The sequence below is a fragment of the Anarrhichthys ocellatus genome, unplaced genomic scaffold (genome assembly GCF_004355925.1).
Source record: "Anarrhichthys ocellatus isolate YVR2014 unplaced genomic scaffold, GSC_Weel_1.0 scaffold9, whole genome shotgun sequence".
Taxonomy (NCBI): domain Eukaryota; kingdom Metazoa; phylum Chordata; class Actinopteri; order Perciformes; family Anarhichadidae; genus Anarrhichthys; species Anarrhichthys ocellatus.
Window position 1 is genome coordinate 9,561,394 of NW_022280039.1, and position 27,677 is coordinate 9,589,070.

A 27,677-nucleotide genomic window follows, 5' to 3' on the forward strand; every position below is an offset into this window, starting at 1 on the left:
TGTGTGTGTGTGTGTGTGTGTGTGTGTGTGTGTGTGTGTGTGTGTGTCAGCCTGATGTCATGCACGAGCTGGCCCACTGCATGCTGGAGCCAGAGGAGCTCTTAGAAGCGGTACAGTGGTCCCTCTTTGTCGGGGGAAGTTCTTTTTTATGTAGAACTTATTTAGTAGTAGAGTTCCTTAAGTTTGGTTGGTAGTTTCACCTGTGACTTGTGACAAAAGCTTCCTTAGTACAGTTAGTCTAATTTTGTGCAACAGCCTCCCAATACACTGTAGATGTTGAGAAAATGCTGTACATGTTACAAGTTTAAGATAAGTATATCTTTGTTGTGCTGTGATCTTCTTAAATCGTGCAGTCGTCTCTTAGTTTCTGTGCTAGGCTTTGCCCTCTTTGATCAGTTTGGGTTGAAAATCAAGCTTTGATCTCTTTATTGAAGGGTTCCTTAAAAACATATTTTTGAAAGAATTGTCACCAAGATGCATACTGAGCAAATCAATGAGTCAGTGCTCTCTGGTGAACAAACTACGTATGTAAAAACCTAGTTTGATATTTCTGTACTGCAGTTTGTTTTGTTCATTATCAGCCAACATGCGTATTAACGTATCTGCACTAAGCTCTTTTACAAGTGCCACCGAAATGTCAGATTGATTAGTCATTACATACCGAGTGGTGTTCCTCGTATAAGGTGAATGTTTTGAAGTCACGCAGAAGCATTTTGGAGTTACAAGCTGCAGTACCAGTCAGTTCAGTCTGCTCGGGCTTCCTGTGCGATCTATATTTATGTTGCTCCAAATCATATGTAGGCCTGTAATCAAGCTCAATCTCCAGTTTCTAAAACGGTTGCACATGTCCATGTAACAATGTTCAGCCTATATATATTGAGTCTGTTGTATTTAGTTGATTTGTGCCCATCCTTACCAGCTGTTAGTAGCTATGCATCTGTAGTCAGCGAGTTCTTACTACACACTCATTTCCCAGAAGTGGGACAGTGATTAGCCCAGTTTCTCTCCCAGTCAGCTGGCTCACGTTGGGCTCCTCTGCTATTGAGGTCTGAGGAAGGCTGACCATCCACTGTGTTGTTCATACCACTGCTCTAACACCTCCACCTCCTCACAGTTAACCAGCTCTTTGGGGTTCTCCCTAAACTGCTTGATCACAAGCAGCGAGGCTTTGTCTTTGCACTAAATCTGCTGTTGATCCTTTGAAGAGGAGTATCATCTTACATTATCAGCAAATCAAACCACTAGCTTTCTTTGAAACTCCAGGGGCAAACCTTGATCTGATGCTTCAAAGCGAAACATCCGTGAACAATATATGCCTTGACTAGTTCAGACGTGAATCTCACCAACAAAAGAGATTGGTGCTGGTGACACTAGTCAATGCATTTAGGATGTTTCATGTGGTGTCATTGGTTGTTAGTATCATTGTGGTGTTTGTAGTTGCTGTTCTCCTCATAACGCCCTCTTCGTCTCCCCCTGGTGGTTAGGTGCGGTATCGCCGGGAGCACGCTTCAGGCCGCCAGCTGCCCTTCTTCCCTCTGCTGGAAGACCTGATGAGGGATGTGTGTGACGGAGCGGCACTGCTCACTGTGGTCAACTACTTCTGCCCAGACCTCATGAAGCTGGAGGGTATGCTGAGCCACTCGCAGACACACATTCAATAGATGAATCTTAATTATCAGTTGCCCTCAACATATTTTTCTGTAAAGAGCATCGAGCTTTCTCTGCTACATTGAATTTAATATCCATGTGTGATCCTATTTCTGTCGCCTGCACACGGGCTGACTGTTCCGGTCCCGTCAGTGTGACATTAATAGCCAGCAGGTCATGGAGTTGTGTCCCGATCTGACTCTGCTCTTTCTGCCTGTCTGACCAGATGTTTGCCTGAAGGAAGTCCCCTCCATTGCCGATAGCCTGTACAACATTCATCTACTCAAAGAGTTCGCCAACGAGTATCTGAATAAGAGTTTCTATCTGACGATGGAGGACATGCTCTACTCGCCACTCGTGCTCAAGGTACAAAACGTGACATCCTGTGTTTTCATCAACGTTTGCAATAAAAATGTAAAAACCACTTGGGCTAAACAATTCTTGCTGTTATTTTGAGCTTAATGATGATCATCAAGTCTTTTTGATGTGTTTCTCGTGCTCTCTATGTAGCACAATGTGATGGTGTTCATTGCTGAACTCTTCTGGTGGTTTGAGACTGTCAAGCCAGAGTTTGTCCAGCCCAGAGACCTCCAAGAGTTCAAAGATGGTAAGCATCCCCGTGTGATTCCCACGAAATGTAAATCTCCTTCCAGTCTCTCTGATCTCTACATCGTTGGAAGTTGCATTTACAACTTACGTTGATTTTATTTGGATTACAGTCGAGGTTCTATGTTGAGATTTCCAGTATCGGTCACTACAAATCTCCCTTCCTCCTTTTCTCAGCTCGAACCATAGCTCAGCCCAAGAGTGCCCGCCCATCAGTGCCTATCTCCAACGCCACCAAGCGCAGCTTCCTGGCCAGCCCTGGTTCGGCCGATAACCAGAGCAGCCCCGAAGTCTGTAACAGGTACTTCCTGCACCCTGAAGACTCTGACCCCCTGTAAGTCTTCCCTCGCTCTCCTCCTCGTTCCGCCTCATCATGATCCTGTCTCCTAACCAGTAACAGTAGCCCTCAAAGGATGGGTAGATCTGCAGCATGGTCTGACATTCACTCTCATGTACCCCACACCTCTAACCTCTAATTTGGTTGGTGGGGGGGGAGAATGTTCTTACCCCATACTTTGCACTGGTGAAGCGAAGACTTTCTGTTAATCTGCTCTCCCAACAGTGTTTGAAAGACAGTTATGTTTGTTACTTTAAAAAAAAAGTGATTTCTGTTTTTTAGTAAAGGGGGTCCAACCTTCAGTCCTTCCCACCCGCTCCTGCCCCTCAGACAGAGGCAGCAGAAGCAGCATGGAGAAGATGGTGCAGGTAAGCACAACAGTCTTTACACCAACAGAAGACAAAGGATTGCTTGTCAGTATATGATTGTGACCAGCACCTGTTGTTAGACTTATTCTTTGCTTTTGTGTGTGTTCCTGGTAAGGTGTCAGAAACCGCTCCAACTCCCTGACTCAAATGGACGGACAACCCCGAGGCTCTGTTGTTGCATGGCCCGACAAGAGGCAGAGGTACCTAAAGTAGCTCAAACTAAAACCTTAATTGGCTCTAATATGAAACATATATTTCTACTCATGGTTTGGAATAACTTTTGCTTCCATATGGCAGTCCATATACTACTGAAGGTGAGAAGATGAAACCTTTTTAAAGCTCAGTGGGCTTTGTTGTAAATCTGCTGGTACATATTTAAATTGTAATGGATGCAAATATACTTCAGTTAGAGGTTCACTCCCTGTCCGTTCTTTTGTAAGCGTGTACAATACTATAATTTATGCGGCAAAGATTTTGGTTCTGTCTAAATATTTGTACAGCTGCAATTTATTTGCCAGTTAATTGATCAGTTGCTTTAAAGACAATCCATTGGCTAATGTAAATGCTCAAGCAGAAATGCTGAACATTGGATGGACTAACTTACTAACACTAGCTCTAAGCAGCTTTTTTTTCCAATGAAAGCAAATGTTTAAATAAGAATACAATCGAGTGTTGTTTTTATTTTCATTCTCTCCTTCTGCAGACCGCTGTCCACGCTGAGCCCCTACATGTTTCACTCGGCCACAGACTGCGATGCAGACATTGCTTCTGGCGACAGTGTGAGTCTGGCTCGCTCCATAAGCAAGGACAGCCTGGCGTCCAACGTCATCAACGTCACGCCCAAACACCAGATGTCTGTCCACCAGCCTTCACAGGCTGCAATGCGCCGCGTCAACGGCCACAGCCTCAGCCTCCTGGGAAACGTCAACAGTGAGGATGGGGAAGAAACTCTGGTGGCAGTTGCGAGGACTGATGCCGCCGTCGTCCCCAAACGGGTCGACGGGACGCAAGCAACTGCCGCAGCGGGACCCAAACCATCCGCGGACTCCACGCCTGCACCTGATAGCTTTTACTTAGAACCACTGATGCCTTCTGTGATCAAAGCAGCTAAAGAGAAGTCTGTATGTCTAAATAAGCAGGAGGAGAGCGGTGAGGGGCCCCACTCCTCTGGGAGGGGCTCTCTACGCAGAGGAGAAGGATCTGCATCGGCCGTTCGTAGGAAAGCTCCCTGCAGCTTGAACCGGACCTTTACCCCTCCGGGTGAGGAGGGAGACTTGTCAGGGGAGCTTCAACCGGGTCCGGTAGATTTCTGCCCCATTGTTACCAGCAGTGTGGACCCCTCGTCCAGAGAACCAGCTGGGGGGTTCTACCTTCATTCAGATTCTGAAGAGCCAAAGCCTGCCCAGGCCCTGGATGCTGAGCTTGAGGACCTGGATGAAGAGGAAGAGGATCTGGATGAAGCTCTTACCACTAAAGACCCCAACTGGGCCAGGAAAGCCCTTAATGAGGACGAAGAAGAAGAATCAGCCAAACTCCAAGAGGACATGAATGTGAAAGAGCACGAGGACAAAGACATGAACGGCGGCAGCGGTTGCTCCAGCCCCTGTCTCAGCGGTCACTCCCAGGCCAGCAGCATGGCCAGCGGCAGTGTGCGCATGACCTCCTTCGCCGAGCGCAAAGCCCAGCAGCAGCGCTTCGGCAGCAACCACGACCTGCGCTCCAGTGCCTCCAGCTCCCAAAGGACCACTCCGGATGGATCGGAGAGCAGCGGGCCCCTGGCTTCCTCCTGGAGGCTTAAAAGGGACCAGAGCCCCTCCGGCGACGATGGCGGCGGCGGTTCTAACGTATTGGCTTCTGAAATTGTCCAGCTCCGCATGCAGCTGGAGGAGAAGCGACGTGCCATCGAGCACCAGAAGAAGAAGATGGAAGTTCTGTCGGCGAGGCAGAGGCAGAAGCTGGGAAAGGCTGCCTTCCTGCACATCGTGAAGAAAGGCAAAAGCGACACGCTACCCAAACCACTCAAAGCTGACATCTCGAAAGACGAGCTCAGTGCGGAGAGAGCACCATCAAGTAAAGACGACATGTGTGTCGATGCCCTCAGAGGGGACAAAGTGGTGGCGGTACCCCCCCCGCCAGGTGCCTTAGCAGCAGAAAAGAAAGAGCCCAGCGGAAGCTTCTATCTGGAAGAAGAGTTGGACCTGAACGAGTGCAGCCACTCCATCGACCTGTTGAACGACGCCATCGGCAGCATCCAGCAACAGATGATGCAGCTGTCACTGCAGCAGGAGATGTTGATGAAACAGAATGTACAGTCCCCGCCTGGTGCAGCTCAGCCTCCTCCCGTCACCGGCGACAAAAACGGCGACTCAAAGGGAAAGGCAGGCTTTCACTTTGTGGAGCACATCGCCAGTGCCGGCCTCACTCCCACCAGGAAACCCCCCAAGCTGGGCTCAGGCCGGGGCTCCAGGTCCAAACCGTCGGAGCTAAAGATAGCCAAGGAGCAGGGCCGGCAGGCCTCCAAGACCCTCACCCCCACTCAGAGCGGGTCGGAGACATTACCACACCTAGGGCAGTTAGCTGGGGGCCGGTCCCCCAGGACCGAGCAGCCCGACAGCCCCAGGACCCCCACAGCAGCGGAGACAATCGACAGGCCAGGGGCCGGCCACGCTCGCAGCGCGAACTTCCGCCTTCACGACGGGGCGAACATACGCCTGCCGACCCGAGTGGACCTGAAGGCCGTGGAAGTGTCCTTTGACGAGTGCCTGTCCAACACCCAGAGAGAGTCCGACCTCAACTCCTCAGACGGTTCAGGGAAAGAGAACATACCATCGGACGAGGTGCAGCGCAACAGATCCGCACTGATCGAGGTGGACCTGTCTGTGCTGAAAGCCCCTGAGGAAGAGCAAGCTGCTGAGTACACGACAGGAGGAGGTGATGGAGAACAGAAGTCAGTCATGGGCTTCTTCTTCAAGGTAATGACTTTGAATGAAATATATTTAGTTCATTTATTCCAGTCCAGTCGTTGATGTCGGGTTTCATGTTCTTGTGTTGTAGGACGAGCAGAAGGCAGAGGACGAGCTTGCTAAGAAGAGAGCGGCGTTCTTGCTGAAGCAGCAGAAGAAAGCCGAGGAGGCTCGAATCCGTAAACAACAGCTAGAATCAGAATCAGAGCTGAAACGAGACGAAGTCAGGTAACCTGTCCAACGTTAGCATAGGATTTACATGTCGTTCTTCCAAAACCCACGTGCTAACACTGCTGTTTGGTTTCAACACCAGACGGAAGGCAGAGGAGGACCGCTTGCGGAAAGAAGATGAGAAGACCCGGCGTGAGCTGATAAAGCAGGAGTATCTCCGCAGGAAGCAGCAGGAGCTGCTGGAGGAACAAGGCCTCGGGAAGCCCAAAGCCCCAAAAACCCCCAAACCCAAGCAAAAACACCGACCCAAGCCCGTCCTCAGAGAGGAGGCGTCCGGCGACAATTTCTCCAAGTGCTATTCTTCCACACGTAAGATCGTTACATCATTGTTTCTTAACACGTGCTAGCACAGGGTGCTTCATTTACTTTCTCCAGCTGAGCTGTTGTTGTTGGCTGATACTTGTTCTACGGTTACTTTGCCACATGACAGATTCTTTTCTGACACAAATGTCGTCACTGCTTTGGATTAAATGACGGGTTAAATATCAAATGGAGTAACACACTGATTAGTGTAGCCTAATCTTTATCTGCAACTGGGCAGAAATAACGTGTCCAAGCTGAAAAAACCCTAAATTAAAAAAATGTTGATTTAAAATGCAAATGCCAACATAATGAGGGTACAGCCCTCATTATATGAAATAAAACTATGCGACTATGCGATGCCATTTCATGCAGCAAATGCCATTTAACCACAAAGCAAACTCTCTGTTCCACACAGCTGACAACCTGAACAACACCCCATCAGGCTCCAGTCTGTCTCTGGCCTCCGCTGCCACCAACGAGGCCGACAGCGTCAACTCTGGAGGGGCGGGCTCTCAGCGGTAAGCTGCTTCCAACTTTAGTTTTGGTTACAATGTTAGCGTGCGCTTAAGACGTATTCTGTGTGTCGTTTTCAAGGTTTGCAGTCGTTCTAGTATTTTCAGTCTGTGCCTCCTTTGGTTTTGTCCTCCAGCTGCGACTCCGTGGAGTCGTTTCCCGGCAGTCGTGCCAACAGTCGAGCTGCAGAAAGGGACTGGGACAACGGCTCCACTGCGTCCTCCATCACTTCCATGGCTGAATACACTGGTCAGTTTATTATGTTGTCTATTAACAGATATGTTACTATAACAGACCAGTAGTTGTGTTATTTATTGATCGGTGGATTTGACATGCCGTGCTCATTGTGTTGCTTGTCTTATTTTTCAGAATACTATAAATGGATGATTGTTTCCTGCCAAAGTGACGATTGCATGACAAGCACTAGTCATCCGACCTCTTTACTCTCTTAAGTGTTCCAACAACTATGAGATCTAACTGGCTTTTCTCCTTTAGGTCCCAAACTATTCAAAGAGCCCAGCGCCAAGTCCAATAAGCCGATCATCCACAATGCAATCTCCCACTGCTGCTTGGCTGGCAAAGTCAACGAGCCTCAGAAGAACCAGATCCTAGAGGTCAGTCCTCTAAAAACACCACATTATACACCGCTTTTTAAGCCAAAAAGTGAATTTCCTACTCATTTTGCACACTACTTCACTGTACTTCAGCGTTATATTAGCGCCGCATTAATTCTTATTACTCCGTTCCCCTCCAGGAGTTGGAGAAGTGCGAGTCCAACCACCTGATGATCCTGTTCCGTGACGGCGGCTGCCAGTTCCGGGCGCTCTACTCGTACTTCCCCGACACGGAAGAGATCCAAAAGTTGACGGGGACGGGACCCAAGAGCATCAGCAAGAAGATGATCGACAAGCTGTACAAGTACAGCTCGGACCGAAAGCAGTTCACCGTCATCCCCTCCAAGACTGTGTCAGTCAGCGTGGACGCCATCACCATCCACAACCACCTGTGGCATGCCAAGAGAGGTGCTGTGCCAAAGAAAAGCGCAAAATAGCAGATAGCCGGATTTCCAACCCTCCTTCACCCAAATCGTCTCCTCCCCATCTCGCTTGTTTCCTGAATAGACTGCATTGACGCCCATAGCCGCACTTATGGACTTGCGGCCCTCTGTAGGTGGACCCGGGCAGGAACGAGGGAATGTGTGTGTGTGTCTGTGTGTGTGTGTGTGTCTGTGTCTGTGTCACAGGTGGTCTGAGGGATCGGTGCTTGCAACAAAAAGGAATGCCGGCTGAATTCACCTCCCAGTGATCTCAGTGCGATCTATTCGGGTTTCTTTTGGCCCGGCTCGGTTTTTATACGACTCAAGCATGTGGCATTTTCTTCCTCTCTGTTTCTCTCATACGTGGTGGATGTTCTTCTTCTTTTTTTTTTTTTACATGAAGTATTTATTAGTTCAGCACTGTCATGGTCGAGAGCTCAGCTGCAGCACTAAAGTCTCTCCTTTCGGACAACTTGGGAACAAAGGGAGGGGGGGGGGGGCATTGGGGGAATTCTGTCGCTCTTTTTCGGGAAAATCCGAAAGCAAAGGACCTTTTTACAACCCTTCAGGACCGCCAGTCTGCTCTGCTGTCCCAACAACAATCTCTTCCTGCGTGGACTGTTGAATCGGTCGAATCAGGCTGGCATTGCCGAATTTGCCTCACCGGGGATCTCCAAAAAAAACAAAACAAAGCTGCTGCTCTGAACTGTCTTCTTTAGTCCCGGGGAGCTCCTCAGGTCTCCCTCAGACATCCGTTGGCCTTTTCACGCATCGTGGTACTATCGTCTATTTATTCAACCGCTTTTTAAACTAGACGCTGATCGTGTAGCACTGGATATGTGTATAGCAACAAAAAAAACAGAAAGTTAACGGTCATTTTAAATACTTTTTGTTTGTCAAAACATCCTTTTCAGGGAAGAATGGGGTGACGGATAGATTTTTGGTACATAAATTATGCTTTTTTTTTTTTTTTCTTTTCTTTTGTTTCAGCCTTTTTCTTTCCGATTACAGCGATGTGGTTTAGAGTCTGAGCTGATGTTATGTGTTTTCATCATAACGGATATTCTCTGATGTTTAGAGCTTAGTTGTGTTTTCTCGCTCCACTGGGCACTCTTGAATTGTCCTGTATAAAGGTGCACTCACGAACACTTGTCGACGGCTTCTTTCATGCAATGTAACTCCCCCCCCTCCCCCGAGTGTTTTTGTTGGCCCGTCCCGTCTTTAACCACGAGCGCGGCGCACACATTCTTGTTGTGAAGGGTGTTTTGCGTGTCGCTCTGTAACTGCTTGGAGTGACAGTATTTGATACGTTCAGAGGGGTTTGTGTGTGGGGACTGTGGTTCAGTTATTAAACCAACATTAAAGAACATTCCTCCAAGGTGTTGACAACAGCTGCCATGTTCTCTTCTCTCCGTCTTTAAAAGAAATACAAAAGTGCTTTTTTACAAACCGTTTGTTGGCCTCCAGAACAACCAGAGTGTTGCACGAGCACTTTACTTTCTGTTTGTTGGGAATTTAACCTTTTCAAATGGGCATAAACTCTAAGAACTAATTGATAATCCTGCTGTTGTGCGCTCGTACAAATTGTTGAAACTAAACCAACCTCTAAGATTTAATACTGACATTTAAAGTTGATACGATACTACTGCTGTCTCCAAAAACAAGCTGATACTTGATTTCTCCTTTGCTGCATATTGATTTGTTTTTGGGTGGACGGGATGGCAGATCCTTAATTGTATGCAAGTGTATTTCTATGTTCACTAAACGATTGTACTGGCATTTGGTCACCATTTTTGTTACACTAGTGTACTTTTCATCCTTGTTGATTTTATCTTTGATCCCATGCCATCTATTTATTTTACAAATGGAAGCACTGAACCGGAGCACATTTTCAAGTGAATAAAAGTCACATTTTTCATTTTTATTCTTTTCTCATGGCTTGATTTGTCCATTTGTGAGACTCCACTGTTTATGTTATTTCTTTAGACACCACACTGATTTTAGTCTTTGCACAACCAACAAGTTATTTTTTGGTTTTTCACATTTCTTTCACAACAGGTGAAGCTGTATCTTTTCACTGAAATGTTAGTTTTTCTTCCCATTTGTGAGTTGACTCTAACGACACAGGGTGGTGAGAATCTTCTCAAAGCAAAGAGGCAAACATGTATCATCCAACATGATGCTGGGTTTCCTCCCCTGGCGCTAACTGCCTCGCACTAGACCACCCAACTGGAACAGTGGCTTCAGCGCCTTGACGCCAGCGCTCATAACCATGGCAAGCTACGATGTTTCTTTCAGGTGATCACAAGACCCCCCCAAACTTTGTGAACTCAGTCCAGGTAGAGTCCAAGCTGTAGACCTGCACCCAGTGTCCACCATGATGGGTAAGTGCACAACTTCCACGCTCGTACAACACGTTAAAAATGATGAAATGTTGAAGTCGGAGCTGATCTGAGTTCTGTTTCTCCACAGCTGTTGCTGCTCTCGTCTTGTTGCTGATAAATGTGCGTTTGAGTCATTCTTGTCGCGAAGTGGAACAGGTTTTGATCTGCTTGAACATTCCATCAGGTGAGGACTCACCTTGTTTAGCCAGATATCTGGAAGTGATATCTTGTCTTCTGATGTAATCGCTTCTGTACCACAGCTTTGTAGAAACTTAAAAGTATAAATCAAATCTCATTTCCTCAAAATTATTCTAAATGTTTGTTACCTAAAATTTTCTCTTCAAAGTTCTGCCAATCATAAACTCTTTTAATGTAGAAATGCTTCGTCACATTAACATCCATGGATTTAAAGTTTGTGCATTTCTAAATGGTCTGCAGAAGTCAGTCTTGTCCACTAGATGGCAGCACAACTTTGAAATTGTGTCATGAAATAATAAATAGAATTGCTGCAAAATATAGGTTCATCATGTGTACATAAGTACTGGCTTTCAAATGCAGTGAGACATTGAGGTTCCATTTAATGCACTCATCTTGTATCTGCATCGCCACTGATACCATTTCTTTCTCCGATAGTAATTTGAATAAAGGGGTTTCCAATTTGGTCTGAAATCATGCAATGAATGCAGCTGATAAAGACTGCTGTTGTGTTGCAGACGACTGATTGCTGTGCTCTTAGCTTTCAGGCCTGGTTTTTCAACTCTGCTGCTGTTTATGACTGACGTCGGGGAGATAAACTCCACTGTGTTACACAGCGACAACCTCATCTCTGTAACCAGTCTCATATTCGACGACGCTGGTGTTACAGGAATCGCTGAAGGGGCCTTCAATTCTTTCATGCACCTCACGAATCTCAGTTTGAACCAGAACTCTCTGACAGATATTAACCCAAAATGGTTCGGTCGGCCGGACATCCTCAGCCTCACAGAAAACCACATTGAAGTTCTGCATGAGTCCAATCTGAAAGGGTTCAGTAACCTCACGAGGCTCAATCTGAGTAAGAACCGCATCAGAACCATTGATCGGAATAGTTTTAGCTCCAACACCATCTTGGCTGAGCTGGACTTGTCTGGGAACCCCTGGGGACTGTTCCTGTGGAGCTGAAGACTTTGTCGACTTCCTAAAAGGTTTGTAAAACATGAAGTCATGTGTTTCTAAAAACGTTTTTATAAACATAAAGCTGCTTCTCTTCTCAGATCTACGAAGCAGATCTCTGCTCGACAGACAGACGGAGGTGACCTGTGCGAGTCCTCCATCTCTGAGGGGTCGACCTGTGTGGAACGTGTCGGTGTGCGTGACGTCGCCTCCACCAAAACCTCCATCAGTGACGCAAACCGCCCACCGCAAACCCACATCTGGTACATCTTCTTTTCTCAGTTTGGAATTCTTCACGGTTACAATTAGGATTATTTGCCCCTTAAAAAATACAATGTGTGCTCAGTACCTCTGTTGTTCCCTCCAGCAAAAGTTGTGACAACACCTCCATCAGAGACAAAAACCTCTGTCCAACCCACTGATGCACCCGTCACTATGTCCTCAAACACTGGTACATGTGGTTCTTCTTGTCCCACTTTCTGTTTTTTTGAATGATTTATCATAAGAGTTTTAATTCAATGTGTGCTCAGTATCTCTGTTGTTCTCTCTAGCAACACCTCCAGCACGACCCACATCAGAGACTCTCTCTGTCACACCAAAACCCTCTGACATCCTCACAACGGTCACTACGTCTACTTTGAGTTCTGGTGCATGTGGTTAGTTTTGTTCATATTTTAATTCCTCTACCAGCAGAATTGGTTGGTGATATTATTTTAATATCATTAAACCTTTCAGGTCATCCACACCCCAAAAACTAATCTCACCTTTTCACCCGGTAGTCATAACATTCACATGATATTAAGACTCTTCTAAAAATAACTTCTTTCCCCTAATAATATTACTCATTTAGTCTGAACAGCACCACCATGTGGTCATTTGTCAAGTTTTCTTTTTAAATTAAATTCCAAATATACCTGAACTAATTCTCCACTGTGTCCACCATTTAGAATTTTATTTCAAACAATGTTTTGTTCTGCCATCAATTGTATCCAGTCTTCACCAAAGCTAGTAAAAACACAACAGTAGGCCCAATGTGTTCACAACACTTCCTACAAATATCAATTTTCTTTTTCTTTTGAAAATATTACTTTTCCCCTATAATTATAGTTTTCCTCTCTTAATATTTGTATTTTCTATTATTGTGTTGAGTAATAATAATAAAGGATTACATATTATTTAAGCCTTGCAAATATTAGTTTGACAAGAAATTTGTAGCACAAGATCTACTTTACTGGAGCTTTCAGCCTCATCTCATGGCCTTCAGCGAGAGATGGAGTTTGACCGACCATGTGGTTAAAGGTCTGAAAAAGAAAATCAGTGAGCGGAACTTGTTCTTGAAACATATGTTAAAATGTATTCTTCTTTTTCTAGAAGTTAAACCATTATTCATCATGATTGTCTCTATCAGTATTCTGAAGCACATGTGTATCCAGGTGCAGATAAACAAGATGAAAGCATGATCTGTTATTAAAATAACACATTTAGAGGACTGAGCTGCTTGAATCTCTTTAGTTGGTCCGTTGTTTCCATTCAGCAGCTCATGTGACGTCGCCTCCATCAGTGACGGAGATCTCTGTCCGACCTGAACCTTCTGACCTGCCCAGAGCTACATCTACACCCACTGGGATGGCGTGTGTGTGTGTGTGTGTGTGTGTGTGTGTGTGTGTGTGTGTGTGTGTGTGTGTGTGTGTGTGTGTGTGTGTGTGTGTGTGTGTGTGTGTTTCTTCTGGTCTTTGATACTTGAACCATTATGTAACGTGTGCTTCATGTGTCTGTTTTTCCTTCCAGAAACCTGTGCGACATCAAGACCATCGTCGGATACAAACGTTGTCTTCACACTGGTTGTTGTGATAGGTTTGTTTCTGTTTGATCGTCCTGAAAAATATCAACAGATGCTTGAAAATTCATTTCCGTTCTAACAACTTGCTCCTCCGCAGTGGTTCTTTCGTTGCTCCTGTTTGTGGGGTTCTTCCTGGCGGTGCTGCATCGGAGGAAACACAACAGCAAAGCCATGACGCCTGGACGTCCAGAGGAAAACAGACCTGAGTTGAAAGAAGGCGGCAGATCCAGTCGTGCTCCGTCTCCAGGAAACTCTGAGAAAAGAGAAATCAATCAGTGGGACTCAGAGACGGGATGGAGGACGTCCTTTACTGGAGTCAGAGCTAAGTCGGCTAATGCCGTTCTCTTCATGTCTCCTTTTTGTGCACCTGTGAAAGATGAAGTGACTTTGCAAACTGAGATGGAGGCTCAGTCAGAAGATGCAGGAAAGCAGAAACTGGGAGATGAAACTGAAGTAGATGGAGGAGTTGAGACGGATGATGCTGATGTAATAAGAAATGGTAAACAAGCGGAGGCTGGTGGAGATCTAGATGAAAAGTCCCACCGTGTTTCTGTCAACACTACTAACACTGTGCCTTATCTGAGCATCGCTACAAACCAGAATAAGCTCAGTCCTGATGATTTCAACAAACGGTCCACTGACGGTTCAGCTCAAAGATCACAGACGGGAAAAGTCATGGGGAGGATCTCCACCTGGCCTCCGACTGCCGTTCAGTGGCAGGCCAGATGTAAAGCGAAGGAGGACGAGGAGCAGGGGACGGATGTCTTCGCTGTTTGGACACCAATGTTTCCAGCTGAGGTGAAGACAGAGGAGCGTCCCTCGGGTTCTGACTGGGACAAAAAGGAAGACGACATCGAGAACAATCCAATGGAAGGTTTACGAACTGCACCAAACCAAGATCCTTTAAAAATGACCGCAGCTCCCGTGAGTTTGGGACACTCTCGGTCCTCAAAACCAAATGACGACACCACTTGTTTCAGTGAGGCTCTCACCCACACTGGCACGAGGCTAGAAGCGCAGCTAAAGAAGGAGATGATCCTGGACCCGACCACTGTGGGACGGACCCAAACTCTGAATGAGGGGAAACTTTGTCCAGATCAAGACCTGAAATCTGCAGCAAATCGTGCGCAGAAGAAGAGCAGCACCAAGGCAGAACAGAGGAACGAATTACAGCGAGCTGTGACGAGCAGACAGAGAGCAGAGAACGGCCCAAAGGCTCCCTCTGGCGGCGCCTCGCCAGATGACGAGACGCTGCTGTCCGGCAACGAGTACGCCTTCATGGACCTGCTGCACGAAGTCGTGCAGAACAACGGCCGCTGGACCCGAGACCGGTGGAAGCAGAAAGAAGCCAACAAGCAGCGGCGTCACGACAGAGCCGCCGAAAGGAGTTTAGAAAAGGATTCGCTTAAAGTTTGAAATGACGTATAACACAACACAACGTACAATATTGTAGTTTTATTCTATCACTCTTTAAGTTGGAAGAAAATAGTTTATTTTTACCTGCTGCGGAAATAACATGTAAAAATGATCTTTGTGTGAGATGAAGTAAACACTTAAAATAATTGTTTGACATTTTGGAGAACACTTCAATTAGCTTTTTATTGAAAGGTTACTGTACTATAGAATTCAGACTTAAGGTCATTGTATGAGCTACATTTAACAATGTAGAAACATATCCCGTCTAGTTGTAAAGATGCAACTTAAAACCAACGTTTTTACAGTTTTTGTTGCAATTAAACAAGAGATTTAATTAATTGTAAAGCTTTAGAGCTGCTGGTTAGTGGATTTTCTTTACCTTTGGCCATGGCCAGGCTAGTCTTTATGCTAAGCTAACAGTCTCTTCATAGTTGCCATACAGACACAAGTGGTATTGAGCTTCTCATGCTACTCAAAGAAAGATGTGGTTCCCAAAATATCCTTCAGAAAATTGTTTATTTTGATTTCTGCTGCAGTTTAAATGTAATCTCTGATTGCGAGATGAAGTCGATACTACTCAAATAAAAGCACTAATCAAATACAAGCACATATTCATCAAGTTGTCATTTGACGATCTGGGATCAAAAAATAAAAAGGTCTTTTCATGTATTGTATCTGGCTGCATGCAGCATTTATTTGTTCATATTTCATAGGTGGAGAAGTACACTCGCTCCTCATAAGAAAGAGTACAAAATGGATCAACCCCTTTTTGACAATGACTTAAAAACAAAGTGGAGGTAAACAGGATACGTAGGCTTTTGATAACACCTGGACACAACATGCATGTTCCATTCATATAAATACACAGTATCAAATAATGGCCCCAACTTGGAAGCAGTTGACTTGAATATGGGTTTCTCTAGCCATGGGACATCCCACTAAATGTACAAAATGTATTGTTCCTGGCAAGCTTGTATATCAAAACATGCTGTTGTGTTTACATGCCCCTTGTGGTATTTGTAAGTATGGACACTAGGAGGTCTGAGTGAGCTCTGTGCGGAGAGTTATAAGCTTAGTCGGGAGCGAGGACCAAGGAAGACGTTAAATGAATGGATCAGCACACCGATCGGATCTTCCATCGAGGTCGCTCACACTTTTACTCCTCAGCTCTCCTGCCCTGTAAACGGACGCTTGTAGAGGGCCAGTTAAATGTAAAAAAGCTTATGCTGCATCCTCAAATAAAAATCCATCATTACTGTCTCTTCATATTTCTTTAACAAATAAATAACATGGCTCTCACCAAAATACTTTTTTCAAACATCTGCAAAAATGAAAAGAACAAAGCATGACATGTTACTGCACGTTTGACTTGTCTTTGCATCACAGAGCTGAATACTGTCCACTGTGTTGTACGGATTAAAGGGTCACGCTGTTACGCTCTACACATCCCCGAAGAGCTTAGTGCAAACATATGTTCAAGTCCTCTTTCACTTTCCATCAAACAGAAGAGACTGAAACGATTTACAAAGTTCCTATTTACAGCGATTAAACCAAACATAAATGGAGATCAACTACTGCACACTGCCTTTTTACACAAGGTGTGGCCTGTACAATTTGGAGAGGAGAGCACTTTGTTTCAGCTCAAGTATGTTCCAACTATAGATTCAGACGGGTTACAGGATAGAAATGGACTCGACTGTGCCCGTCGCTGTCTGTGCAAAACGATTCTGCTACCAGTGTAACTGCACCTCGTTAAAGAGTTATGAAACTGGAGGATCACAATATGAATGAATATTTACCATCAACTTCAAATGAGTTCAAGTTTAAAAAGAGTAAATTAATTTTAAAAAAACCTGAGCCTGACTGATACGGGATTTTTTACATTTGATATGTCAGCCAATACTCGTTAGAATAGCTCGACAGTCCTTTGTACGTGCTTCTTCAGGTTTGCTTATTGATGTTCTTTTCTGAGAGTTAGACGAGAACATGGACACCACTCTGTCTGCCCGTCCCTTATGAAGCCACAGCTAGAAGACCGTTAGCTTAGCATAAACACTGGAAGCAGGGAGAAACCGCCCTCAAGTCTTCCTACCAGCACCTTAAACTCACAGAGAAACACTTCATCCCCCTGCTTCCATTAGCTTAACGTTTATGCTATGCTATGCTAAGCAGCTGCTTGCTCTAGCTGTATATTTAACATACAGATATGAGAGTGGTTTCAAGCTTCTCATCTCACTCTCTGCAAAATAGCAAATAAGCTTATTTCCCATGGTTTCAAACTATTCCTTGGCTGGCTATATACTTAATACATAAATATGTCAAAAACACAACACTAATACTTTATAAAAATAAACTAGAAATCACAGAAATATAACATGAATATGCATTAAATAAAGTAGAATGTGTTGTGGGCACAATTATTACATTTTTGGTTTTACCTTTCCAGCCCGACATAATTTTTGATCAGCTGAATTCAGCTGTTGATATCTGCTCGGCCAATAAATCGGTCAGGCTCTAAACTAAAAACACCGATATCACAATGCTCCCACATGCAAAATGGCAGAAAATCTACAAATAATTTAAAAGTTATTTACAAAGCAATAGAGTAAACAAAAGAACGGAACATATGGGATAGCAGACTTCAAATGGTAAAATAAATTAATTACTCTTTTTACAATCACAACAAAACAAAAAAAATCAGTGTCCGAAACAGCACAACAAAGGGAGAAATGCTGACAATGCTAATATGGCTGATAAACCTGCCACTACAGTGTGTATATTCACAGATGACACCGTCATAAAAAAAGTTTGTGCTCATAAAGAAAACAAAAATCGTGTCTGATTAGAAACCGACAAAAAGCAAACCAACATTTGTAATAAATTAAGAAAGGTGCACATGTAACATAACGAGGGTAACGTTGCCCCGAGATTACGGTTCTTTGCGAGTTTAGGCAGAAACGGGCGAAGAGGAAGTCGGCCCGCGAGGGCAACTTCACCGCTGAGTGAAATGATTTGATATCCTGTACAGCGTGTGCACGAAAACCCTCTTTCGACTGTCCAAAGACCTCTCACGACATCCACCAAGTCTCCCTGTCCTGTGCGAGGGTGCGAGGGTAACAAGTGTGCGAGTACTGAAGGCGTGCGAGTACTGAAGGTGTGCGAGTACTGAAGGTGTGCGAGGGAGGAGTCGGGGTCGATGACGAGGCACTCTTCATGCATCCTCCTGTAGCAGCTCAGTGGGGAAACAGCAGGTCTCTCAGGGCCGTCTCTTTAAAACAAATGTAGATTTATTTTTCTGATCCGAGGCTGAGAGACGCATAATGCACATTCACCATGGACCGCTGTTCTTGGTCCGAGACAAGCCTTCATCTGTGTGTGACAAACGTGCTCCGTCGGCCCCGGGCGGTGGCTTAGAGGTTAAGGTGTCAGGGTGTCGAGGACTGATGGGGGGGAGGGGGGGAGGGGGAGTTCAGAGGTGAGTCTCGTCTCTCGTCGCTGTGCCAAAGTCCTGCCGGTTCCTGGTGCCGGGTGCCTGCCCCACTTGTGAGTCCTCCGGCATGTGTGCCAGCGGGTCGGACCGGATAATGTACCTGTGGAGACAAAGTCAACGTCATCTGCCAGCATGGAGCGGTAGGTATGGATTTAAGTCCGGGCAGCACAATGTACTGGCAAATGATGAGCACAGTCGCAACCTTAATGGATAAGACACGCAGCAAAACACCCCCACCCATCGTTTTCTACTGGTCGACGTGAATCTACTGCAAACCAGGTGCAGTTTATTATGTGTGTTTTTTTTAAGTTATTGCTGCTTAACAGTAGTAAAGTGTCGTAAAATATGCAACCAAAGGAAAAAGAAGTGTTGTCGCCACACTGGTCTCCCACTATTGCATTGAAACATTGGTTGTTCTGTTTTGAAGTTGAAATTAATGTGTAAACGTGCATTTAATGTCTTAAAATTGCAGATTTTAATTTGTAATCTATAATCTAAGACCATGTAATCTTGCGTGTCAATTGGCCTTGCTTGTGATATGCATTACGGTGCATAAGGATACTTCGCTGTCCAATTTCCCAGCATCATCGTCTATCAACGATTTAGAAAAAGCAGCAATTGTGTCATTCGCTGCACTGATTTGGCAAATCACATTTTTTTTAGCTTTACGTCTTCCGTTTGTGTTACTGAAGGCGCTCATTGACGCTCTGTTACACGGCCGGTGTTCTTACACGATGTCGTTGAGCTCCAGCATGGTGTCAGGAGGAGGATTGATGAGGACGTAGGACAGCGTGTTCTGGTGGTCGTTCATCTCGTCTGGGAAAAAAGAGACAGAGGAGACCTTCAGTGCTGCTCTGGATCCCTCCATCGTGCTCTTCCATTATAGAATACATCAGCCAGGAAATGAGCCCTCTAACCACTGACAATATGAGACTCCCTCGTTTTAAACCTCTTAGTATCGGTGAGGCTCTTCTCCTAGTCTGGTTGTTCTTGTTACAACTGTTAACAATTACAATTTAACAATTTTTAAAATTTTAGTTACCTAATCCAATTGAGAAATTTATAAATCATGCTGACAAAACAGTTAATGGGAAATAAATGGCAGAATTTACAAGTAGATTTCACAGTTGATTCAATAAATATTTTGACTAAAGCCCGACCAATAACAGCTTTTGGAGGCTGATACCAATTTTGATATTTACAGGTTCAAACGATCAGCAGGACAATCCTTAATTCATGTAATTATCAATTGTTTTGTCAAGACATTGATAAACTAAATATTAAATAAAATTACTTTTAATACAAAATAATGTTTTTTTTATTTGTAAAATGTTTTAATAATCTTTTATCCAATACAATATGAACAGATAAACTACTTTATGTACTCTATATATAACTCAGCCTTCTATAAACAGTTACCTGTAAATTGTTTCCGCATTATAAATACATTAACAGTTGCAACAATATTCTTTTATTGCTTTCCCAAAATACTTAAGCCAACCACGGAAACTGTTTTGCACTATGGAGGTCTAATATCGTTTCAAGAATCAATAAGAGGAAACTGACTGTTACACTCATTCCTCTGAGGAGTCATATTACTGTGTGACTTTATGTCAGTGCGTGTGTGTTGTTCATTGTGTGTCTGTATGTGTGTTGCGTGCTCTCTGGCGGCGGCTCCTACTTGCTTTTACGTGATGGACGGAGGAAGTGAAAGGAGGGGACATGTGCCTCCATGACAACCCACCTGCTTGTGGCCCTTTATAAAGCCAGGCGGGGGGGGTGGGAGAGAGAGAAGGGCTAACCGTTACTGACAGGGCACTTTGAGGAACAAGGGGAGGCCCATGCTGCCTGCTGACTCAAACAGCTCCCCATGCGCAGCTTCACAACGGAGCCAACATGCAGACAGCGTCCGCGGCTACGCCACAAATCCAAACCCAACGCATTCCCTTTTTTTTTTACTCCTGCGCATTCCACACGGGACCAAAGGCGGCAGGTTGCCATGCTAAAGGACGACACTCAGCACCCCACACACACACACACACACACACACACACACACACACACACAGGGACATGCTCCAGCATCATCCGTCAGACTGGACCAAACGCAGAGCGACTCGAAACCAAACCGAGTGAAGCAGAACACATTGGGAGTGTGAGAGTGGAAGAGGTCAACCTGCTGCTGGATCATCACCTGTGAGGTAAACGTATTCTACAGTACTAGAGAGTGGAGAGAAAAACATGTGAGCGATGTTAAAGACTGCACCAATTAGTTTTTCTCCTCTAATCCACACTTTGTTATTGTAGACTACTCAGTGTATGAAATATGGATTATACCATGGCCACAGAAAAAAAAAAAGATAAGCCTTTATCTTGTCTTTTTTTTGGGAAAACAAACCTCACCCACAGTGCAGAAAGTAATGAGTCATCGTTTCGTATGGCTCTTTAGTCCAGGACGGATCAAACCGACTTTGATTGCCCACTTTTTCTGGTGTTTTTAGGTTTTTCTTTTATTTCCCATTTTGCTAGATTTTGACCTCCTGGGCTCCATCAAACCGTCACTTGGTCAAGATCAGACTGAAGGCAAACGCCCCTAAAACAAGCAAGACATACTGCTATTCCTCTTCCAATACTTAGCAATTCCTTGTACCCTGTACTCTCTTACACCTCTATCCCAGTCATGTTCCAAATATGTTAATATCAGTATTTAACGCTAGGAATTTAGTCAAAACTAGTAATGAAAATTGGATATTGATTGACAGATAGTTTGGTCAAGGTTCATACTGCAACCACTTGAGGCGGCAGAAGCTGGAAGCTTCAACCTTTTATCTCTTTTTTTTGTTATTCATTTAGACTCGCTAACTCGCTTCAATTAAACCACGAGAGGTCAACAAAAACAAGATTCTAACTGATTTTAGCGTTTAGGATCTTTAAATTTAAAGTCAGCACGTCGTCATCATAGTCGTGTGCAATTTAAAATTACAAACTATATTAAACTGCAGGCAACTATAGCAACAGCACTGTTTAAGTCTAACTCGCAAAACTGGAGCAAACCACAAACACATTTGAAGAAATGAATGGCAACATAAACAGTGCTCCTCTTTTTGCCTGTGGTTAAGTGGCCATGGTATAAGTGTGCAGATACACTTTGAGGTGTCCCGGTATATGGACATCCTTGTTTACACATCTAATGTTTGAATTTGAACTCTACATCTAACCTTCCATCCACAGACATAATGCGCTCCGCTCCACTCTTTAAGCCATACTCTGATGCCCTGCAGTACTCTAGCCATGTGGGACGTCACCTCACGGGAACACAATGCAGAAAAGACCAGGTAGAGAGAGAGAGAGACAGTAGAGCGAGGTAGGGAGAGATTGGCTGCTGATCTACCACTTATTCTGGCACAACACACACGCACGCGCACGCACACACACACACACACACACACACACACACACTCATGCAGTAAAGTTGCAGTACTGTGATCAACCAGCTAACCTGACGGCTTGGTCCCCTCTGTATACGGGTGCTTTGAAATGTCCTGCAACTCTAAGCAATGGCATTCACTGTCAACTTCAATATCCTAATTTGTGAATTTATAATTAACTACAAATTATATAAAACAGCCTAAGAAAAATCAGACAAAGGGGAAAAACACTTCTAAAAAATGATAAATCAAGATCTGTGTATAAGTTCAGTGCACTAATCTTCAATGGATGCTGGTGAAATTCCTTCCTCCACAAGATGGAACGTAGCCGCTCACACTGTCGTGAATGTGTTATAAAGAGCACACAGAATTACCTTGCAAATATCCTAGATTTACTCGATTCATGACATCGCTCGCAGTGAGATTAGAAACATCCTCTACAAGCCAAAGGAGGGAAGATAGAAGAATCAGAGTAAAAGAGAGAGAGACAGAGAAGAACAAAGGAGGGGGGGAAACAAGAAAAAGATCAGGCAGGCAGCAAAATGCATTTGCAGTTTCAAAAATAACTTCTTTTTTTAAAAAGGTGAGAGCGATGCAAAGCAGCCAGGCAATGGTGTGTGTGTGTGTGCACAGAATCACTTCCAAACGATTCATCTGACACATTATGATCCTGCCGCAGTAATCCTCACTGACATTCACAGTTCATAAGATGATCCCCGAGCTTTTTTGGGTTCCTTCCTGAAACGTATTGAAACATAATATTTCGCAAAGTGCACATCTGGAGCATGATTCTGCTTTTGTTTTGAAGCGTGAAGCTGGGAGGAGAGAAGAACTGAAGAACAAAAAAAAAAAAAAAAAAGGACAGAAGTGAGCAGAGAAGAGTGCAGGCAATTGCAGTCTGTGATCAAACGCAATTGAGACGAGGGTTTCGGTGCTCCTGCATCTCCATGCATGACGTGCTCACATCCACACGTTGAGGTATGAGCGTGACTGTGAATGTGTTGTGTAATGTGTGATGGGCACATGGAGGAAGACTTTGATGAGTGTGAAAGTGATGTGAGGAGATGAAGTTGATGTTAATGATGATGTAGTGCGATATTAATCATTTGTACTATCCCACAGCACCACATCTTATTCGACAGTAAGATGACATAAAATGACTGGAGCACAGATTGGAGTTTTCTTCAAACACGGCCGCACTCACGGTTGAAATAATTGAATTGGTTGAGAGTGGGTGGAGCAAAAGAATCTCCTGAACTCGCACTTGTTTTATTGAGTAAAAAGAATATTGATTTAATGTAAATGCTATATTCTATCCCTATATCTTAACTTTGCACTATATTATGTGTTAGATTCTCAATGTTACATTTTTGTGACATATTTTATAACATACTATTCTATAAGGTTTTAAAATTACATTTTTACATGATGGCATACTAAGACTTTTTAAGATGTTTTGATGAATCAAAACACATTTTTTCATGGCATACTATACTATGACTTTTTGTGACATTTTTTATGACATATTAAGCTATGACGAACGATACTATGACATCTTTGATGGCATTCGATACTAGGATACTTTATGACGTTCTTTTAATGAGATACCATAGTATAACTTTTCATGATATTTTTGATGGCATACTATACTATGACTTGTTTTGTCAATTTTTTTAATGACATACTATACATTTACAATCACATTTTTTTAGGACATACTAGATTATGACGTTTTGATGGCATACTATACTATGACTTTTTATGATATTTCTTTATGGCACACTACACCATTTTCTTCCTAAATTATATTCCTAGTGGCATACTATACTACAACTTTTTCATGACAATTTAATGACATACTATAGTATGATTTTTTATTTAAATTATTTATGACAAACTATACTATGACATACTACCCTTTGACGTATTCATAATATGATATATAAACTAAAAAAAAAAAATCTGTGGCTTGACACATCACATGACATGTCACACAATGTTCTAAGCTTAAACCTGAGATATTTAGGCCCCACCCACTAAAGTTCAACACAACCAATTTCATTATTTCTGCCTCCGTCAGCTGTGGCCTTCAAGAAATGTTTATAGTACCGAGACTCCAATCTGCAAAATAACATCATTTGCATCATTATCCATTTTCATGCACATTATGACTAATTATGCTGAAATTACAATGATGAAAATGAATAACCACCAATACTTTTTTTAGTATGCTATACACATATAAGTCATATGTTGTAAAGCACTGCATTGAGTTAACTTCTACATAAAGCAAAGACTACTTATCTCTCTAAATCTCGTGCCATCAGCTGTTCCACTCACCGTATCCCACGGTGGGCAGGCCCAGGTGCTTCATGCGATTCTTGACCAGCTCGGACAGTTCCTGTCGCTCGGAGCGTCGGTACAGGCTGAGTCTCTGCTGCGAGATACGCTCTGCTCTGCTGGACGGTTTGGTGGTCTTCCTGCTCAGCCGCCTTGCCCACTGCATGCTCTTCTTTCTCAGCAGTGGGTGCTCCGATTGGTCGCTCGTGGTGGAGTTCCTGTGGGCCTTCTTCTCCTTCCAGGACTCTCCACGCTCACGATGCTCCTCGCCTTGCTGCATGTTTATGGACACCTGAGACTGGGAGAGCAGGGTGGCAGTGTTAATGCTGGATACTATGTGTGAACGGGTTTGTGTTGGCTTCACCGTTTTGTTATTTTTGTTCAGTTTTTTTTTTAAAGAAATACCTGCGTGTATCACAATAAAAGCAAACTTTCATATTTCAGGCGCCTGCAATATCAAGATGTGACGGCAATGAGCTTTACATTTTGATAAGCCAGAAAAATGCCAGTATTGAATTATTGATCGTTGTGTGCTGTAAGCAAAAAGAGGACATTTGAGGAAAATATAGTACAAATTATAAACAAGCACATTCGGATCTTACCTGTGCGTAACTGTCCTTGCCCTGAAACAAGAGACGGACAAACAGACATCCAAACAAAAAGAAATGCAATGAAAGACGGAGGCATCCAAAGCAAACAAAATCATCCAAAGCCTCAAACGTTTGCACATGAATTATTAAATATAGTGTATTTATAATTGTATTATTCACTACTAAAATGGTGGAAATTAACACTATTATCTAGCAATGTTACATTTCTAGTTTGTGGCTGGTGAGTTTGGATCTGACATTAGCCACTTACATAACCTGCTAAATATCATATAGGGCCGATTTATTTTTTATTAAATCACACAAAACCCTTTTGTTGGTAATGCCTCAAATGCATAATTTTCCTTTTTTAATTTCCTTCTCCTGGCATCAAACAAGTAGAAGAGAGAAATGCAAAAATGAGGAAACAACGATGGATGAAAAGCAACAAGAAAAAGCATTCAAAGCAGCAAGTTAGAAAGATTACAAAACCCAAAGAGAGGGTGGGAGAATGGAGAGAAAAATTGAATTTCAAAAAGAAAAAAAGGAGGAGAATGAGAGGTGAACATGAGGGATGAACTAGGAGGAGTGAAATAAAAGTAGAAAATTTTCAAATCATGGAAGGACATTTTAAACAAAGAAAGAAAAGAAGGAATGAAGCAAACACAGAATGAGGGAATGAATAATGAAAAGAAGCTAAAGCGGCAGTAGAGCCTCAGCTAAAGCCAAACCCAAAGCGAGGTCGCCCATATTAAGCGTTTGATAAAACTGAACTTGCTTCTGAGGTTGAGAACATGTGCGACTCCGTGCGGTAGATCCCTATGGGGATCTCGGCGCTGGAGGAACAAAGCTTCTGGAAGAGTCTGCCATAAGTCCTGATCCACAGATCCTCTTCTGTGATCTTCATCTGAGGACGGAGAATAAGAGTCAAGTAGATACAAGCACAAACTCATTTACTCAAATGTTTAGCAGTATGAACGTTCCGACTCACAGCACACAGGTACCCAGAGCCAGGCGTGGTGTCCAGACCAAGAAGCAGCCTCGCAATAGCGATCATATAGTCCTTAACAAACGACTGTTAAAGCAGAGAGAAGGACTGCGGTGAACTATTGTGAACAAGCCCAGCCAGAAACGCCTTGTTCAGAAGTCAGGGTTAGACATTTATGTACATATACTTAGTTATCCCACCTGGTAAAGCAGTGTATCCAACATGCTGATACTGAACACCCTGCCCGCAGCAAACGGCAGCCGGAACATGAAGGCCAGGTTGGAGCCCTTATCACGCTCCGTCTGGAGAGAGAAATAGAGCAACCAGATATTCAAATTTAGTTTACTGAACTATTGCTCTTTTGCTCCATCTGCAAAAGGACTTCAAGATACTACTAAAGTCCATGCTTTCTGGTGAAAGTCTTCACAATTCCTTCCGTTTCTTTTACTATCAGTGCTGGAAAAACAGACGTAAGGGCACATGAAAAAGCACTTGAAAATATACAGGGGGAAGAGACAAATGGTACGTTTACCACTAAAGACACAACACATACAAGAGTGTTTTTTTGAGAGTTGAGGTTGAGAATGAATAATTGATTCCCTCAATCCTTTAAGACTCATTTGAAACATTACCCTGCTAGACATCATCTTCGTTAATGCAGCTTTGATCAGCCTTTTGAAAACATGGATGGACCACAGAGTTTCACACCTTTTACTTTCAGGAAGAAAAGAGAACAGAAGTCGAAGTCGTAACATGGTTCTTTCTCAACAGCTCACCTTCTCCAGTTTGGAGAGAGCGAGAGAGTAGCAGTCCTTGGCTCTGAACTGCATGAACCTCATGTTGGACGGATGTGTGAGCTCCGTGATGATGCTGAGACTGGGGAACAACCTAAAGAGAGACGGATGTTAGTGAAGGGAAGAAATGCTTCGTGCTGAGGGGGAGACCCCACGTGGCAGTGATAGATGCTTTTAATTTTGGTTGCTGAAAAAAAAAAAAAAAAAGTACTTTGTCTTTGAGACTCTGAAAACAAGCATTTGCTTTCCAGCATCTTTACGAGAACAGATAAGGGAGTTAATTAAGTGGAGTCTGATGCACATTCGAGCCAACACACAAAGGTCTGGCTCAGACGTAAACAGCCGCATGGTACCAACTGTTTACTGTACGTTTCTACACAATGAAATGCTCCCTGTGTTACCTGAACATAGTCTGGACGTTGACGATGGTCTTGGCATCTGCCATGTAGTCCTCCTCGGCGCTCATGGTGCTCTCCTTGTCCACAACCACCAAGTTGTCAGCGTAAATTATGCCACATTGAAGCAGGTTGTCCAAGCTGGTCCATTCACAAAACAACAGTGTTCATAACGGCATGACATGTCAGGAAATATTCCACCCTGGATATTATAACAATGGCAATATCTGTAATGTTCAATGTATTTCTATTCTGTAATTTATATCATTTTTGCGACATATTTTGTAACAAAGATAGTTTAACTACATTAATTTTAAGACATACTAGAATATGACACATTTTTATGGCATACTATACTATAAGTCTTTTAATCAAATTTTAACAGCATACTGTACTATTGACATTTTTATGAAATACTATGCTACGCGGTTTTTATGGCATGCTATACGATCACATTTAATCACATATATTATGGCATTTTATGACAAACTTTACTCTGACTAACTCTTTTGGCATTTATTTACACATACTATACTATGACTTATTTATGGCATCTCTAAGTCATACTAAACTATGATTAATACAATCATTTTTTCACATTCCATGTGTACAGACAGTTACAACGTTGATGTTGCAGTCACTCCCTTTTTACCTCGGCGATTGCTTTTGATTGGACAGTACAACAATGTTTCGTAGCAACCAAATTACACATTGCTGAAATCTTAATTAACTAAGCTCGCTTAAGACTTAAAGGTCCAACCTGGGTTATTAAATCACTAGGTAATAACTCGCTAATGTATGTGGGAATAAGAATAGGATTTATTCACGAGGCAGGTAGCTGTAATACAAATGGAAAAACT

General features: G+C 43.6%; 3 protein-coding genes across 25 annotated transcripts in view; 2 read left to right on the forward strand and 1 right to left on the reverse strand.

Annotated features, from left to right (window-relative positions):
• The window catches only part of camsap1b (calmodulin regulated spectrin-associated protein 1b), a 21,055-nt gene extending 10,734 nt beyond the window's left edge, over positions 1–10,321 (forward strand). Inside the window, exons 7-19 of one of the 3 annotated variants that reach the window (XM_031849325.1) lie at positions 1,485–1,626; positions 1,874–2,013; positions 2,158–2,254; positions 2,431–2,587; positions 2,873–2,958; positions 3,074–3,158; positions 3,662–5,930; positions 6,013–6,149; positions 6,235–6,461; positions 6,871–6,973; positions 7,105–7,217; positions 7,464–7,582; positions 7,723–10,321. In XM_031849325.1, coding sequence (XP_031705185.1) covers positions 1,485–1,626; positions 1,874–2,013; positions 2,158–2,254; positions 2,431–2,587; positions 2,873–2,958; positions 3,074–3,158; positions 3,662–5,930; positions 6,013–6,149; positions 6,235–6,461; positions 6,871–6,973; positions 7,105–7,217; positions 7,464–7,582; positions 7,723–8,019 — 3,972 coding nt within the window. In that variant the 3' untranslated portion in view covers positions 8,020–10,321. The remainder of the gene's footprint in view (positions 1–1,484; positions 1,627–1,873; positions 2,014–2,157; positions 2,255–2,430; positions 2,588–2,872; positions 2,959–3,073; positions 3,159–3,661; positions 5,931–6,012; positions 6,150–6,234; positions 6,462–6,870; positions 6,974–7,104; positions 7,218–7,463; positions 7,583–7,722) is intronic. The other 2 variants (XM_031849327.1, XM_031849326.1) reach the window with 2 other exon arrangements.
• A 1,243-nt stretch (positions 10,322–11,564) lies between these two features.
• LOC116384542 (uncharacterized) lies at positions 11,565–16,408 on the forward strand. Of its 3 annotated transcripts, XM_031849347.1 has the most exons (4): positions 11,565–11,803; positions 11,908–11,991; positions 13,329–13,394; positions 13,478–16,408. In XM_031849347.1, the coding sequence occupies exons 1-4, from the start codon at positions 11,584–11,586 to the stop codon at positions 14,794–14,796; spliced, it is 1,689 nt and encodes a 562-aa protein (XP_031705207.1). In that variant the 5' UTR covers positions 11,565–11,583; the 3' UTR covers positions 14,797–16,408. The 3 variants fall into 3 exon arrangements, with proteins under 3 accessions (XP_031705207.1, XP_031705208.1, XP_031705209.1); XM_031849348.1 differs by lacking the exon at positions 11,908–11,991; XM_031849349.1 differs by having other exon boundaries at positions 11,720–11,991; positions 12,092–13,394.
• The window catches only part of kcnt1b (potassium sodium-activated channel subfamily T member 1b), a 63,102-nt gene continuing 50,718 nt past the window's right edge, over positions 15,294–27,677 (reverse strand). For 7 of the 19 annotated variants that reach the window (XM_031849334.1, XM_031849332.1, XM_031849329.1 and 4 more), the window contains 12 exons: positions 26,824–26,958; positions 26,405–26,516; positions 25,829–25,930; positions 25,632–25,715; positions 25,419–25,547; positions 24,656–24,676; positions 24,054–24,351; positions 22,088–22,150; positions 21,785–21,835; positions 20,031–20,042; positions 19,018–19,102; positions 15,294–18,386 (listed from right to left, as the gene is read on the reverse strand). In XM_031849334.1, coding sequence (XP_031705194.1) covers positions 18,266–18,386; positions 19,018–19,102; positions 20,031–20,042; positions 21,785–21,835; positions 22,088–22,150; positions 24,054–24,351; positions 24,656–24,676; positions 25,419–25,547; positions 25,632–25,715; positions 25,829–25,930; positions 26,405–26,516; positions 26,824–26,958 — 1,213 coding nt within the window. In that variant the 3' untranslated portion in view covers positions 15,294–18,265. Of the gene's footprint in view, positions 18,387–19,017; positions 19,103–20,030; positions 20,043–21,784; positions 21,836–22,087; positions 22,151–22,406; positions 24,352–24,655; positions 24,677–25,418; positions 25,548–25,631; positions 25,716–25,828; positions 25,931–26,404; positions 26,517–26,823; positions 26,959–27,677 lie in introns of those variants that run through there. The other 12 variants (XM_031849341.1, XM_031849340.1, XM_031849346.1 and 9 more) reach the window with 8 other exon arrangements.